The following is a 16,646-nucleotide window of genomic DNA, read 5'->3' as shown; positions in this document are numbered from 1 at the left end:
CGGCCATTTATCTTGGTTGGATTTAATTTCAGCTTGCAAGCATAAAGTGCTACTTATTCTTAGTGGCATTATCCAAGCATTTCTCTAGAAATCTTATGCTTATACAGATTAAAAGTAAAAAAATTTTTACTCTAATTTTTGTATAATATTTTTGAATTTTATACTAACATTAAAAATTCTCTATAATATATTTCAAGGTAATGTGATTACTATGTTAGCTACATTTTTTTCCCTAGTATTTTTCTTTATAAATTCTAGCATAAAGAAGTTATTTTTGAAATATTTCTAAAAGAGCAGCGACCTTAAAATTAATCTATGAGGTAAACTAATAATACAGCACCAATTACCGACAACCATAGAAACTTGCTGGCCATAGACCTGCTGAACAATCACATAATAGTGAGAAGATGAACAAAGAAGTCGAAATCACCTGACCTGATTATTTATTAAAAAGAGAATTAATCAGTCGTTGATGAATCTTTAATCCTATGAATAATTTATTAACAATGTCTATAAAATGTTGAATAGTTTTTTTAATACAACATATATTGAATAAAATAATAAATAGATAGTATTCATTATTATGCTGAGAAATGATCTCAAGAAAAAATGTAATCAAATAGTTTTAGAAGCCGTGCATAATTAAGTAATCATGTCAATTACTGAAAAATCGAGTCAAACATACGTCCAGCTTAAGTATGAATAAATGTGACAATTGTAAATATTATACAGCTTAAATATTCAAATGGAGCTGGTACAGAGAATATTTGCTGAGACCTCACGATGTAAAATGCTATTTCTCTGTTATGCTCTTGTAGAAGATTATATTTGATTAAAATTTTCATTATATTTCCAAAGTTTGTCTTTAACCTCCGAAAAGCCAAGATTACAAATTTTCATTAAAAACTTTCTCAACTGATAATTTGCATAAAAAGCTAGTATTGTTTGAAAGAGAGGGAGAGAGAGAAAGGAAAAGTAAAATACTTGCCATATACTTTTAAAATTAGTTGAGAATTTCTATTAATTCTTTTTACTTTATTTATCTTTCCAATTTTAACATTTATTCGAGAATACCTATTAATTCCTACCTTTTAATGTATATCTTTCTAATTTTTTTTACCATCATGATAATCATTAGAGTTGGAATAACAAACAAAAGTTTTAAACAGCAACAAAATTACTACAAAAACATGACAAATACAAACAGTCCAACGAAATAAAAGAGAAGCAGTTAGATAGAGAAGAGAAAAGGAGACTGCTACATTTTCATCAAACAACATTCGCAAAAGCGTATAACCAAATAAACCAGTCACAGGTACGTCTGTATTTGCATTAGGTGAAACCACTGCATTTGTACTGTCGTTGACTCTTGAGAAGCAAACATTGAATATGCAGACTTGCCACCTTACCCTACTGCTAGATGGTAGTTTATCAAGTCTCCAGCAACTCAGGAAATGTGAACGCTAGAGCTTAGATCCAAAGGCAGTCAATCTTGAATAGGTAATTATCGACAAGTCAACGAGATTCAAAGACGATAAGCATCTCGTCCTCAACTAAGTGGGTATATCGCTTGTAGATTGAGGTCATAAATCATCAAGAAATTTAATACTACAATAGTCTATGCTTCACTATAGGAGAAGTTCATTTTAAAATAATCCCCTTATCTTAAATATTTAAGTAAATACGAATCAAATCAATAGAAATACTTTATGTTGAATATCAATTATTGATTCTTATGAACCCTCCACGATTCAAGAATTTTAGGTGCTTAAAAAAGTTGTTCAAAGTTTAAATTATGTATTTTATAGTTTGAGCAAATAAACTTATTCTTTTTCAATTTTTTCTTAAGTACGTTGTCAGAAAATCTTTGGGAATTTTGTTGATTTACTCATCAACACTTGTGAAAAATCCTCCAGAGGTAAAAAGAGTATTTGAAAAGCTAATGAAAGAAAATTCTGATAGAAAAAAAATTTTTTCAACCCCCGGAAAAATCAATAAATTTCATAGTAAGGTTAAAAAAATTTTTAATAATCAAAAATTCTTGGAAAAAATAGTTTTGTGAGCAATTTTTTTTATCAATATTGTCCATAATACCCTAGAGGTGTAGATTTTTGTGTATTGAAGTAGTGTTCTATAAAATATATGTTTGGTTTAAATTTTAAATAAAATAACATTTTCAAGTTTAAAATATGGAGAATAGAATAGTGTTATTCTCTCTAGTTCTAGTTTAGAGTAAAATAATGAAAATTCAACAGATCAAAACTAATCTTTTAATACCACATAAAATAGTTAGAAAATGTGTAGAAGTTGATGAATGTTTGTTTCTTCTGTCAAACATTTAGCATCTCAAATATAAAGCTACAAATGTACACATATCACTCAAGCAAAATTGTTGGAACTTTGCCAGTTTGCATTAAAGTGCATGAATCCTACAGCTCATCAAAGATCACTCGTAACCAAAATCAAGTAACTATTGAACGTACTCTCACAGTCATCAGGCTAAACATATCCTAGTCTAATCATGCTGAATTTGGAACTTTCCATTTGAAGTCATGACTAATGAATATTTCTCGTAAATTTCTAACATTCAAATATCACCATATATCACTCAGAATAGACGTGAGGAAAAAGAATGAAAATTTTGTTACATTTTTGTATGCAAAATGCAATACACAAAAATATGTTAGTGTCACTGATGTGCCACAAACTAAAAAAAAAAAAAAACTATGCAGCTTTCTCACATCATCCAACAAATGTCTCCATCAGAAAACGTCAGCATGAATCGTCTAGAATCCGGAGTGTTATTGGTTGTCAAATCTTCAGACGTGAAAGAGTTTGAATATTTTTCTTACATCTATGAAAAGAACACAAATGTGTTCAAACGTGCCCAGCCATTTTTTTTACAAATTCTGAGCTTCTCAATATAAAAATAAGTCGTTGAAAAAATTATTTTAACGACCTAAAAGATTGTTTTATATTCAATAAAAAAATTTTTTCGAAAAGAAGAATTGTTTTTGCTCCAGAGTACTGCAGACTTTTAATATTTCTAAAAAAAAGTAATAATTTTGACACTTGAAAACAAATAATAATAAAATATTTAACAAGATAGTGGATCATTTAGTTTTCTTTTTTTTTTTTTTTAAATTTAATGAAGATAAGGAATAAGGTTATCACCACATATTTGCATCAGTTTTATTAGAGTCATTGTGTGACAAAGTAATAAAATTTGTATGCTTCTAAATAAAAAAAAATAAATGGAATTTTCATATTTTGATATCACAACTATTTATCGACCCTGTTCACAAGCTTGCTTCAGACGAAAATGGTATTGTATTCAACGACGCAAACTTACTTTTGCGTGTGAATATCAGTAGAATGTAAAACGAAAAAAATTCTACATTCATCGAAAATTTTTTCTTTGGCTTTGTTATTTGCACAAAATGCGTACAGACTTTTTTCATGTCATGAAGAAGTGTTGTAAATTGTTAAAAAGACAGTAATAAAAAATAAACAGTGCAAAGAAGTAATAAGAAAAAGATGAGCTAGGGCAGAAGATGAATAACCCTTACGTTTATTTTCAGTCCAACAAACTTTCATTCTTCAAAGTTTTATAAAAAAAAAAACTTTTTAACTACTAATTCCCCTATAAATGGACTTTTGTTCGTTGCCATTTTTTTGCAGGAAATAAGGTAAAATGAAATGCTGGAACAAAATAGGATACTTGAAATATTCTAGAAGAAATTCTATTTTAATCATCTAACAAGAAACAGATGATTTAAATCATTAAAATAAAATTGTATATTTTTTCAAATTGAAATAGAACATTTTCATCCATAATTATCGAGAGAATTTACTGTAAAGAATATTTTATTTTACAAATAATGAACAAAAAAAAAACATTTTTTTGCTAAATTTTACAAGAAAAAAATTTAATCTTTAAAAATATTGAAGAAATCAAATATCCTTTTGTCCTCAAATTATCGATATATCCTTTTTAAACCGGATACCCCATTTACTTTAGCAAACTTTTTTACTTGAAAAGTAATGACAAAAAGCATCACATGAGAATTCTATACTTGATGAAAAATATTTGAATCAAGGGGATACATGTTCAGTCAATGTTCAGTCATATGTATTGGTACAAAAATCGCTTCATTTAATGTTATTCAGGCGTGAAATAACATCTCGGTGAACTGGACGCAAATGCCTGAGAGAGTTGATTTGAAAATAAAAAAAAAACCCAGTGAAACTTGTACATATGAGAGACTATGTCAGCGGCCTGAAAATCGGGCAGTAAGTATTTACTGCGGTTATAAAATTTGCTGCCGGCACGAATCTCTTGTAATGCCAACTGCGCGAAACTTAAGCTGTCGCGCAGTATGAAAGCGGAAGGAAAACGCGATAGGAGAGGTATAATAGGTGAAGAGAGAAAGCATGGAGGAGAAATAAAGACAAAATAAGAGCAAAGCAAATGAATCTAGTGGAGTAGCAGTTGGGCAAATGAGACAGTTTTGCGGCAAAATAAAATAACGGGACTTTGTCTGCTATGTAAAGCTGCAACATGCTGCCGTCTGCTACTCAGCCATCTTTCTCTATATTACCTTCGTTATAATATCCATGCCATTCTAATACAGCACTAACTACAATCTCTATTATTTTTCATTATACATATTATCGAATTAATTTCATGACTTTTCACCAACCCTCTTCACTCGAATACTCTCTTTTTCATCTCCATCTGCATTACTATCAAATATAATTGCTTATGTGTGCTCGAACATCGTTATTACATCTCTAGAAATAAGAGGTTTTAATTATAATTGATGCTCTGTTATCAATGATTTCATTATCCTATCAACTGTTGATTATTTGGATTTAATAGATTGAATTTCATTCAATTAATGATTTATCGAGTCTTTGTAGTGTAAATATCCAATTTAATTTTTTTAACTTTAATATTCAATCAAATATTAAGTGCTTGATTTTATCAATCGATTGATATTTAATAAATTTTTGTGTGAAAATATTTTTCACAGTTAACACTTCTTTTATTAAGTAACAGTTGAATCCAAGAGGTGAATTTATTGTTTATTATTTTTTGTGAATGTCAAATGACAAATGTATGTAATAACGATGCTTTAATAACGTTAAAAAACAATTTAATACATGTATAAGAGAAAAAAATTAAATTAACTCAATGGCAAGAACTGTTCTCATTCCGTTTAGTTTCCAAGTCATTTCAGAGATTTTCTGGCAAAAATTAAAAAAAAAAAAAGACTTAAGTTTTCATCGTCGAGATTATGAAGATATTGATTATTATTTTTTTCAGCAACTACTTCTTCTATAATATAAAGAAAAAACAGAGTTTTATATTTTTCTCTAAGCTCAAAAAGATTAATGAATTGCATCATTATCCTCTGCATTCATTCTATAAAAGAATATAAAAACAAATTGTGACTATAAGTAATGAGAACGATAGCTGTAGAAACCCGTATTCATTGTATCATAGAGAAATATTCTAAGATTTACTCATAATTAATATCCGGTAGTAATGATAAATTAATTTCTAATTAAACATTAAATTGAATACTGTCAATACAACCTATGTTAAATGTTGAAATTAAACGTCCGATCCTATGTAGATTGTTTTAATAGTATTTAATTTACGTCAATTTTTAATTAGAAAGCTGCACTGATTGAAATCAGTCTGGAATATTGGAAATATTTTACAAAACTTGTTTCTAGAACATACATTTTTGTATCGTAAGAAACAAATTTAAAAGTCAAAATCAAAAGTTCTCATATTATAAAAGCAAAAATAAATTTTTACACAATTTAAAACTTTTTCATGAACGAAAATACATTTTTGACATTACTTTCAGTCTATTAAAAATGTCCGAGCTAAGTTTACATAGTAAAATCAGTTAAAAATACTAATTAATCACTTCTAAACAGTAATTAAAATCATTATGTTAATTTTTGTTTTAAATTCCACCATAAATCCTTTAGTTAAATTTTTTTTACAGAGAGGACAACAAAATTACATTCAAACAAAACAGATTATCGATCGAAATGATTATTTAAACCCATACATATTCATCCATAAATAAACGAACATTCATGTATTTACATAAAATGCCTAAAAACATGCAAAAAGCCGAGCAACAATCCGAACAAATATATCCACAATAAGCGAGCATAGGATATATGATAATCGGTTCAGTACATCACTATTCTGCAAACTTAATATATGTACGTATGTATAACGCACGCCTATTCCTAATTGTGGGGAACACTTTGTCATGTTCAGCATGAGGTTGTCGTTGTTGACCGTAACGCATCAGACGAGTTCTCTACCTCTCGCCTGTTTATATTTGAATATAACCTTCTCTCACGTTACGTTTATGGCGTTTATGCGATCGATACGCACGCGATCCTATTATATATCTAGGATGAACGAGCAACTGAGTAATACCGCTTGCTTTCCTTTAACTAAACTACATCAATTCAAATTCAAACCTCCGATTATATTAAATGTTTGTAATAAATGTACGATTCAGAATCCAACATCACAACTCTTATCACTACACTTTCTTCTTCTTCTTGTATTGCTGCTTGTTTTCTTCCAACCATTGAACCATGGGATAAAATAAAATTAGAGCAAGAAATTATTTAAAGTATTCGCGAAAGAATTTTGATAAGAGATTCGATTAATCGTACAAGAGAGTTTAACGCAATAAATTTTTTGGTGTAAAAGTGAAAGGAAGGGCGAGAAATCGTGCTGAGCAAGTGATAAATATCGAAGACTTAGGGACCATAAATTGCTTTTTATAAGGGTCTGTATACCTCTACTCAGTAGTAAGAAACCACGACGGGTTCTCTATGGTCTGGAAAAAAGATACGAGTCCACGTGACGTCTTCGTAGTTGAATATATGGTAGAGTAGAAAAAAGAGGATATGTAATAAAAGAATTCATGTATATCTCTGCTAAAGCCAGTCATGCACTCAGTTATTTCCTTACAAGATACGTGCATAGCTTGATTCCCTTCAAAATTGAATCTAGCACTTCTTGACGATTCATTTCTATTTCCTGACACGTTCCTTTCTGTATCTAAAACTCGTTTGAGCTGTGATTTTCGGAAATATATTAACTTTTCCTCTGGGTTGGAAGAAAAAGATACTTGATTTTGTTTTACATTTTCAAATGAAGGTTATCATTGGAAATAAAGTAGCTAATTTTTTAGAAAATGTCAAATAAATTCAAAAATACCCTGATCTGTTAAACATGTTTGTAAGAAAAATTGGATCTTCTCACAATTTGATTCTTCACGTTTATGTTTAATACCAATGTTTGAATGCAAACAACACTTGTCTTATTCTACCCCTTGATGCTATTCAACTTCCAGTACCTTCAGTGTTTTTAATAAAATTTCTGCCTTTGCACAATCTCTTGTCTACATCAACTTGAATTTACTGCTGCTTTTAAATTATATTTACAATAATTCATTAGTTATTCTAAATAGTCTAGATAATAAACAAATATATTTCAACTACTACTGTCTCTTATCAAATGAAACTTTTTTCTTGTGCTAGTTTATCTCCTTTAACTTTGTCCTCACAAATTTATACACAGCAAAACATTATTTCTACATAAAAGAAGTAACTTAAGAACGCTTAGGTTTACCTTTTTTTAAATACACAGCATTGGCTTGTGAAATGGGAAAAGTTTCACGAGATAATATACACCGGAGTGTACAATCATGGGAATATACCTATATAAGGTAACGTTTGGAAAGAATATCTACATTGAAGAAAGAACTGGAGTGAGACGCATGCTTGGGTGGATATAAGAATGCGGATGAACGCAAATGCGGTAGCAACGTTGATGCTCGTACACCCGACATCCAAACCCACAATCCTCGGTTCACCCTGTGTATATCCTATCCGTTCTTCCTCTCTCTTCCGCCTAGCACGACACCACCTACTGAATTGTACCGCAATGCAACATTCCTGGTGATGTACTTTTACCATGACTCTAGATTTTATATTCTTTTCTTAAACATTTATCATATATTTACCACTTAATTTGCTTCTTTTATATATGCTAAACATTCAGTCTTCCAATTCTAATGCATTTTTATATGCACATTGCATTTATATAAAATAGCGAAATGAGAAAATTTCCATTTTCAAGGTTCTATTTATTTGAATTTTCAAACAGAAACCTTATACTAACTTTCACACACTGAAAAGAATATTTTTATGAAAGAAATAAATTTACTTATTGCAACTTGTCACAAATATTTGTATACACTTTGATTATGTTATCTATATTTGATGAGTAAATCTAATTTATAATAAATAGATTATATATACTTTTATTGAATTAAATTTAATATTTAGTGATAGCTATAGAGCTAACTTTTTCAATTAATTAGTGTTTCTTAATTGCCAACGAACCAGTTTTGTGCAAACTAATACAAATTAATGCATTTGCACTTATCAAACTAAATCAATTACTCATCTGAAATCGCCTTAGCTTGATACAATCATCGTAGTAGCTGTAGCAGTATCAGCACTAGTGGTGGTATCCAATTCACTTCAATGTAGGGTTATTTAATTAAATATCTAGTATATCATACTCGAACGTTATTATCTTACAAGAATTTATTTCTAATCAAATGAAAGATAAATTTTTTTCTTAAGATTTATCTTGGAAGCAAAGTAGTATTTGTCTGTGAAGAATAACATCACTCACGTGATAGCCTTTACATACATGATTATAGTAATAACCAGTAGACTGAACATATTTAATTATAGCTTACTATCACTCTCCTTTGATCGATACGCTGTAATCAGTATTTCATTTTTATTTCTACACGATATAAGACGATAAAAACCTCAATATATTTTTATATTAATGAAAGTGGAATCTTCTGTACGCATGAAACATCAAATTGCTAATTAAAGTATCAGTAAAATGAGTCGATTATTGTTTTTGATTTGCATATTTACATTGAGTAAGTTGAATGATTGAAAATTAAAAGTACGATTAAATAGAATAAGAGTAAATCAATTAACATAAATAATTCAAATCAATTTCGATTACAGGTAATGCTCAAAGATGTGTTCAACGTAAATTTAATAAGGATAGCTTTGTCTGTGTCTGCAATTCGACGTATTGTGATTTTGCTACGGTGCTGGTGCCTGAAAAGGGAACATTTCGAAGCTATGTATCAAACCGAGATAATTATAGACTGGATTCTAAGACCGGAAGTTTCAACAATGACACAAAAGGAGATATTAAATTGTATTTGAATCCTACGAAAACATATCAGACTATTTCCGGTTTTGGAAGTTCATTTACTGACTCAGCAGGACTTAATATTAAATTATTGAGTCAAGCAACACAGTTAAATTTACTGAAGTAAGTAGTTACCACTTGAACTCAATTATAATTACTGTCAATCACAAATTATCAGTTATCTAAGTGCTATGTAATCATATAAATTTTCATTCAGGTCTTTATTTGATAAGGAGGGTAATAAATATAATTTATGCCGTCTTCCTATTGGTGGTAGTGACTTTTCAACAAGACCCTACAGCTTGGATGATATTCCTGGTGATGTTTCTTTGAAAAATTTCTCATTAACACAAGAAGATTATGAATATAAAATATCCTTTATGAAAAAGGCCCTGGAAATGAATCCTGAATTAAAATTCATGGCAGCATCATGGACAGCACCACCGTGGATGAAAACATTTGTTGATTTCGGTGGATGGTATAATCAATTAAGAGAAGAATATTATCAGGCGTACGCTGAGTATTTAGTGAAATTCTTGACCGAATATAAACTTCAGGGATTGCCTATTTGGGCACTCTCCACTGGGAACAATCCAATCATTTGTACCACCGCTGTAGCACGCAAACAGAATTGTATGTTATGGGTACCTTACAAGGTAGTAAATTGGGTTATAAACAACCTCGCACCTTCTATAGCCCGGTCGATATCCAATGAAACAATTATTACTACTGGAGATCATCCTAAGTTGGAGCTTATTTGGTATTATGACGCAATGTTTAGATACAACAACTCTATTAACAAGTTTATTTCTGGTCTCACGTCACATTGGTATGATGAAGAGTATCTCGGTCACTCAGAGCTCGATAGAATTCATGCAACGTATCCAGATAAACTTCTGATCATGTCTGAAGCTTGTACAGGATTCCAAGGAATAAATTCTCCAGATAAAGTCGTCGATTTAGGATCGTGGGTTGATGCAGAAAAATATATAATCAGTATAATTGAAGTACGAATTCTAATAAATTCCTTAATAAACTTTTCAGTATACGAATATATTTTAGAGACGTAGTTTTTGAATTGATTTGTGAATTTACTCGGTTGTAATAAAAAATGAAAACTATGTTGTAGAATTTAAATCACTGGATAATTGGCTGGATCGATTGGAACTTGGCACTCAATAAATATGGAGGTCCTAATTGGATTGATAACTACGTGAATTCCCCAATAATTACCGTTCCTGAATCTGACGAGTTTTACAAACAACCTATGCACTACGCACTCGCTCATTTTAGTAAATTTATTCCTAGAGGATCTAAAAGGATTGAAATTAACGGTAAAAATGAAATTAAATCAGTAGCTGTGTCAACACCTAACAATGAAACTGTAATTATACTTTATAATAAGTAAGTATCAATTCAATATTAATTAATTTTAAAAATCATGGAAACATTAATAATTCATTGTATGTTCTTGTTTAAGAAGCGATAGAAAAAAAAATGTTACTATTGTTGATCCTCGACAGGGGAATATCAACATCAATATCGATGCTCGTTCCATTCAATCTATTATTTATAAGCAGTAGTAAACAAATCATATACATGACCTATTCAGACTGGAAATTAGCTGAAAGAGGCAATTCGTTATTGAAAAGGTTAATTGATAATTTTTTAAAAATAAAAAATATCGACCAATTAAATAATTTATCTGCTTTATAAATCAATGGTAAAATCAGAACGAATTTTCGAGACTGGTTGAAACAGGAGCGATCAAGAACTGCACTCACGTACCAGTCGCTCGAGCAAAATAAATACTGCATTTTTTGTTCTAAAAGAGCGGTAGAAAAATTGGGAGCAATAGAGAACTATTATCGCGATCGATGATGTCGTTATACAATAGAAAAAATGAAAGAAGAGAAGAAAGATGGTTAAAAATTGGAAAAAAGTGAAGAAAGATCTCAATGACGAATAGTTTCAACCGCGCAAGATCAGCTGAAGGGTAGGAAAACTGGATTAATCAAAGGTGTAAGGACATTCGTGGAGTTGAAATGTGGGAAAGAGAAAAGGAAGGAGATTAAATGCTACCGACTGCATTAGTTCTCTCTTTCGTGATAGCTGTGAAATATCGTTGACAATATAACACATTTAATCGTAGCTTGGATCAAAGTGATTTACTTGATTATACTTTAGCTTGAATTTATTAATTACATCCTATTATTAAACTTCATAATTATACAATTAAGATATTAATTAGTTTTCTATCGCATACGTGGCTATGTTACACTTATACAATAACCTAAACTGTAATTTTAAATAAATTTCATTACTTTTGCCAGCTTAATTCCAACTCATTTTATTTCATCCACGCTATGTTTGAAGAAATCTGTAACCACAGAACATACGCACACGCATGGCCTCACTTGAATATAAATGAGTTTTAATTAAAGCAAATGATCATGGACCATACCACCATTCAAAATAAGTGGGGCCTCCGACCTGTGTACATACACTGTGAGTGGATATACTAGACTATTTACACTCATTATACATCTACTCAGTAGATTCTCCTCTATCGATTTGATAAAACCTGCTGTGAATAAGTTCAGGATCTTTATGTTCGTGCCATTAATGAGGCACTGTCATCAATGGTATAACTCATGCTGCTATTTTAAACTTCACTCCAGTCATTATATATATTATAACACTTTTCACCTTTAGACAAACTTTTTACCAATGTAAATATGTATTTATCTATTGAAGGACATATATGAATAATTAGATGTGTAGAAATGATAAAATACATTCTTGTAAGTGTTGAATAGTATAAATTAAGTTTTATGAATTGAAAAGTTCAAACACTTTATTGCTTATTACCTGGACAGACATACTCTCATAAATCTAACAACTTTACTATGAAATTTATAATAGTTATTATTTTTTGCAATATCATCACTCACAGTACGTATGAATGTCTCAATTAATTTTGTTTATTATACTATGTAATAATTACTTTTTTTTTACTACTCAGTTGTTGCTAAAAATTGTTTACCACGTAATTATGGATCAGACAGCATTGTTTGTGTGTGCAATGCTGTATATTGTGATGCAATTGATGTCTACGTACCGCCAAAAGGGCGATATAAAATTCATTCGTCCAGTCAAAGTGGTTTGAGATTTTACGAACAAACATTAATTTTCGACAATGAAACTAACTACCCTACTAAATTGTATATTAACACTACTGAAAAATACCAAAGTATCATAGGATTTGGAGGTGCATTTACAGATTCTGCTGGATTTAATATCAAACAATTGAGCGAAAAAACACAAGAGCAATTATTACGGTCAGTATTTTGAATAACTTAACACTCTTTGTTATAAGAACCTTGGCTTTGTCATCAGCTGTGCTCATTTTAAGCATTATGTATTTTAATTAATTCAATAATGACAGTTTATCAGAATATATTAAAGATGTCAATAATATTAGTTGATATTTTGAATGAAATTGATAAAGAAATCATGAATGAATAATGAACTGAAATAAAATGAAATAAATAATATTTCAGAGCATATTTTTCGAAGAATGGCAGTAACTACAACTTAGGACGTGTTCCAATTGGTGGAACAGATTTTTCCTTACGCGCCTACACTTTGGATGACTATCCAGGAGACGTGACATTAAAAAACTTTTCATTAGCACGAGAAGATATTGATTATAGAATACCGTACATGAAAAAAGCCCTTGAAATTAATCCAGAATTAAAATTCATGGCAGCTTCTTGGACTGCACCACCATGGATGAAAACGAATAATAATTATTCTGGATTTTTAGGTTTATTGAGAGAACAGTATTATCAAACATATGCTGATTATATAGTTAAATTTTTGGAAAGCTATAAAAATCATCAACTGCCTATATGGGCAGTTTCAACAGGCAACGAACCAACAAATGTATTTGATCCATTTTCCGAAATAAATGACATGGGTTGGACACCCGATTCTGTTACGGATTGGGTCATTAAAAATTTCGGTCCTGCTTTAGCTAATTCAACTTCTAATGAAACTATAATTTTAGGGCTAGATGATCAAAGATTTAGCTTACCTTGGTTTATTGAAGAAATGTATAGACGAAATAGTAGAATCGATAAATATATCGCTGGCATTGGCATTCATTGGTACGCGGATCAACTTTTTTCAATTGATGCATACGATCGAACTCATGCTTTATTTCCCGATAAATTTATTCTCATGACAGAGGCCTGTGTAGGAAGTCTCCCTTGGGAGCCTCATGGAATTATTTTAGGTTCTTGGCGTCGAGCGGAAAAATATATCTTGAATATTATTGAGGTACTGTAAATTTTATAAAGCTTTATTTAAATCTTGCTAAAAAAATTTTATGAATAAATCAAATAGAGCATCTGTTCAAAATAAATAATAAATTAAATAAATTTTTTGAAATTACTTGATAAATGTAATCCATAGGATTTGAATCATTGGGTAACCGGATGGGTGGATTGGAATCTGGCACTAAACAGAAAAGGTGGACCAACTTATATAAATAATTTTGTAGATTCACAAATTATTGTGCATCCACAGCTGGATGAATTTTTCAAACAACCAATGTATTATGCAATGGCTCACTTTAGTAAATTTCTCCCACGAGGATCAGTTAGGGTAGATCTCACTCAAGTACCGGATGTAAAATCTGTCGCGTTCGTCACCCCAGAACATACAGTTGTAATAATACTATACAATGCGTACGTATCTGTTATCATTATTCAGTAATCATATAGAAAAAATTACTTGCATTTTACCAATAACGTTAAATTTTTAACTTAAAAAATTATACTTTTTATAGGAGCGATGATCCTGTAGATGTAGCTATTGAAGATCCAGAACGAGGAATAATCAAAACAAATCTTCAAAGACGTACTATTCAGACTATTATTTATCAACAATAGTCTTACAAAATATATAAAATTAGCTTACATAATGAATATTATTCACAGTTATTAAACATTAACACATTATTAATGCATTAAATTTTATTCTGGATAATAAGTCTTCGCGTACTTGTCCCTTTGCGATCTTATAACTTTACCTGGTCGAAGAGCTTTTGGTATATAACGAGGTAAATGTTCATTCAACTTTCTTCTAAATGGATTTAAACCATAATCCCAATGAGTACGTTTTTTATCCAAAGGTCTTGTTTTGAACATGAATTTATAAATCCATTCCCAGTGATACATTTCTGGCATTAATCTAAAACGAAAATATGCCATGAAATATTGTAGATACTTCATATAATAAATCCATTTAAATAGCCTTAAAAACAAATTTATAATTTTGAAATATCAGTGATTTAAATTAGTTATTCTTACTTGTGACGAGGTCTATGAGACACTAATCGTTTATAAGTATCTTCAAGCCAAACTCTTCTCTCATCTTCTTGAATATGAGCTATCCGCTGTTCTGTTTCACCTACATAAGGTTTTAAATTTACACCAACTCTTTCTTCAGGAACATTAACGTAAAATTTAATTAAATGCTTGAGAACGTCGTCATTCACTCCAACCAGTTTATTGTTTTCTATTTTTTCAAACAACTGAATAGGCTCAGTAATCCAACAAATATTTCTCTTAGGATTGTCGTCGCAATTGCGTCCCCATACTTTGTTTGTATTCAATTGATAAACAGCAAAGGACCACATTTGCCCATTGGTGATGATTTGTTGGTTGACTAGTGGGTAAGTGATTTCATTGAAGGTAGTAAATCCTATAAAAAAATTAGAAAAATTATTATAAAATATTGCCAAATTATTTCGAAAATTTATGTCTAAAATAAAATAAAAAAATTAGCTTACCATTATTGAAAGCTTGAGATGTGAGCCAGCTCCAACTACTTTTTACTGCTTGAGTTTTGAGTAGGTCTATCTGATCATCTCGCGTTAAATCACCACATTGGAATCTTCTATGCATGTATCCACATTTGTGATAAGACATCAAACCAAATTCAGCTCGATCTCCAGGCCAAAATCCTGGGATCGCTGTTAGATGCCGGCGGTCAAAATAGTGACCATAATTTCTCGGATCAATTTTACATACCGGAACTTCGAGACTTGGATTTTCACAATCTGTTACAGGCAAAATTTCTTTTAATGGCAATTCATGTCGCAACTGTAACGTTGGATTTCCTATGTACGCAAAAATTCTATCGATTGGTAATTCAAGTATTTGAGGATCCTTAAAACGTTTAAGTGCTCTTATTGTATGGTGCGATTTGTCAATTCCTCCTGCAAACCAAGAAGCTTCTATTCTAGGGTCATAATCGATTTGTGCACTTAATAAATGTGGATATTGTAAGCCTAAATAATTTAGCATGATTCTGTTAACTTGTTTCGATACTGCATCACCAATTAAATCATCCAAAACACCATTGGTTTCTAAATGATTTTGCGAATACTCTTGATGACGCCTAAAAAAATATCATGAATTATTATGAACATTATCAATAACTAAATTTTTATAATCCATGACCATTTGAAACGTCCAATAGACGTTGGCTCCAATGAGCCAAAAAATACCTACATGCGACTTGACATTTCGAATGCCACTGCATCTTCAAATGATGGTTTTATTTCTTGTACTAAGCTATTTAATGTTTCTTCAGAAAGTAAAGTGTCATAATAAGACGGTAGCTTTAATTCTTCAGAGACATGTGTTCGAGTAATATATTGTATCATAGGTAAGTTATTGTAAACAACTTTGTCCTCATGGATCATCATACATTTAAATCCCCAGTAACGAGGCATGTTTATTTTAATCGTTTTTTCTTCTATAGTTTTAATATTTTTTACCGCTTCATGGTATTTTGCTATATTTCTTTGCCATTTTGCCGCAAATGTAACATCTTCGATAGGAGGATATGCCGGGATTTGAGCTACTTCATTCGTAGTTGTTGCAGCAATACTTTCAAAACGACAGTAATATTTTGTCACTGACAAATATTTTCCACATAAACGTGGATTTACTTTAATAAACAACATTCTATAACTTTAATCAATTTATATTAAAAACTACAACTAGATAAACAACATTTTACGTGAATACAATCCTGAACACTTCAACCGGAGAATGAGTTTCTTCTAACCTCTCAAAAAAATGGCTGTTCTAGTAATTTTAAAAGTACTCGGCGAACGATAAAATAGAAATCAAAGTTCAATGGAATCGAGTGTTGGTATGTTATCGATAATATGGAGGAATAGAAGAGTGATGCCATCTAATAGAATCTATCGAAAATAATTTCTTATGAATGATTCGGCGCCGTTAGAACTTCTGAAGGGCAA

General features: G+C 30.5%; 3 protein-coding genes across 3 annotated transcripts; 2 read left to right on the top strand and 1 right to left on the bottom strand.

Annotated features, from left to right (window-relative positions):
- The first annotated feature begins 8,887 nt into the window (after positions 1–8,887).
- Positions 8,888–11,589, top strand: LOC118069186 (lysosomal acid glucosylceramidase-like). Its single transcript, XM_035087121.1, has 5 exons — positions 8,888–9,020; positions 9,112–9,427; positions 9,522–10,311; positions 10,434–10,708; positions 10,785–11,589. Exons 1-5 carry the CDS (start codon positions 8,981–8,983, stop codon positions 10,885–10,887), a joined length of 1,524 nt encoding a protein of 507 aa, XP_034943012.1. The 5' UTR covers positions 8,888–8,980; the 3' UTR covers positions 10,888–11,589.
- A 470-nt stretch (positions 11,590–12,059) lies between these two features.
- On the top strand, positions 12,060–14,290 carry LOC118069187 (lysosomal acid glucosylceramidase-like). Its single transcript, XM_035087123.1, has 5 exons — positions 12,060–12,259; positions 12,330–12,645; positions 12,868–13,648; positions 13,784–14,058; positions 14,160–14,290. Exons 1-5 carry the CDS (start codon positions 12,214–12,216, stop codon positions 14,260–14,262), a joined length of 1,521 nt encoding a protein of 506 aa, XP_034943014.1. The 5' UTR covers positions 12,060–12,213; the 3' UTR covers positions 14,263–14,290.
- A 21-nt stretch (positions 14,291–14,311) lies between these two features.
- mRpS30 (mitochondrial ribosomal protein S30) lies at positions 14,312–16,440 on the bottom strand. The gene is made up of 4 exons (XM_035087120.1): positions 15,889–16,440; positions 15,165–15,775; positions 14,683–15,076; positions 14,312–14,563 (listed from the first exon to the last, which is right to left on the bottom strand). Exons 1-4 carry the CDS (start codon positions 16,344–16,346, stop codon positions 14,347–14,349), a joined length of 1,680 nt encoding a protein of 559 aa, XP_034943011.1. The 5' UTR covers positions 16,347–16,440; the 3' UTR covers positions 14,312–14,346.
- Positions 16,441–16,646: the final 206 nt, after the last annotated feature.

The sequence above is a fragment of the Chelonus insularis genome, unplaced genomic scaffold (assembly GCF_013357705.1).
Source record: "Chelonus insularis isolate UGA/USDA-ARS -01 unplaced genomic scaffold, ASM1335770v1 contig_406_pilon, whole genome shotgun sequence".
NCBI lineage: Eukaryota > Metazoa > Arthropoda > Insecta > Hymenoptera > Braconidae > Chelonus > Chelonus insularis.
The sequence above is the reverse complement of the archived record's forward strand: the minus strand, read 5'-3'. Positions and strand labels throughout refer to the sequence as shown.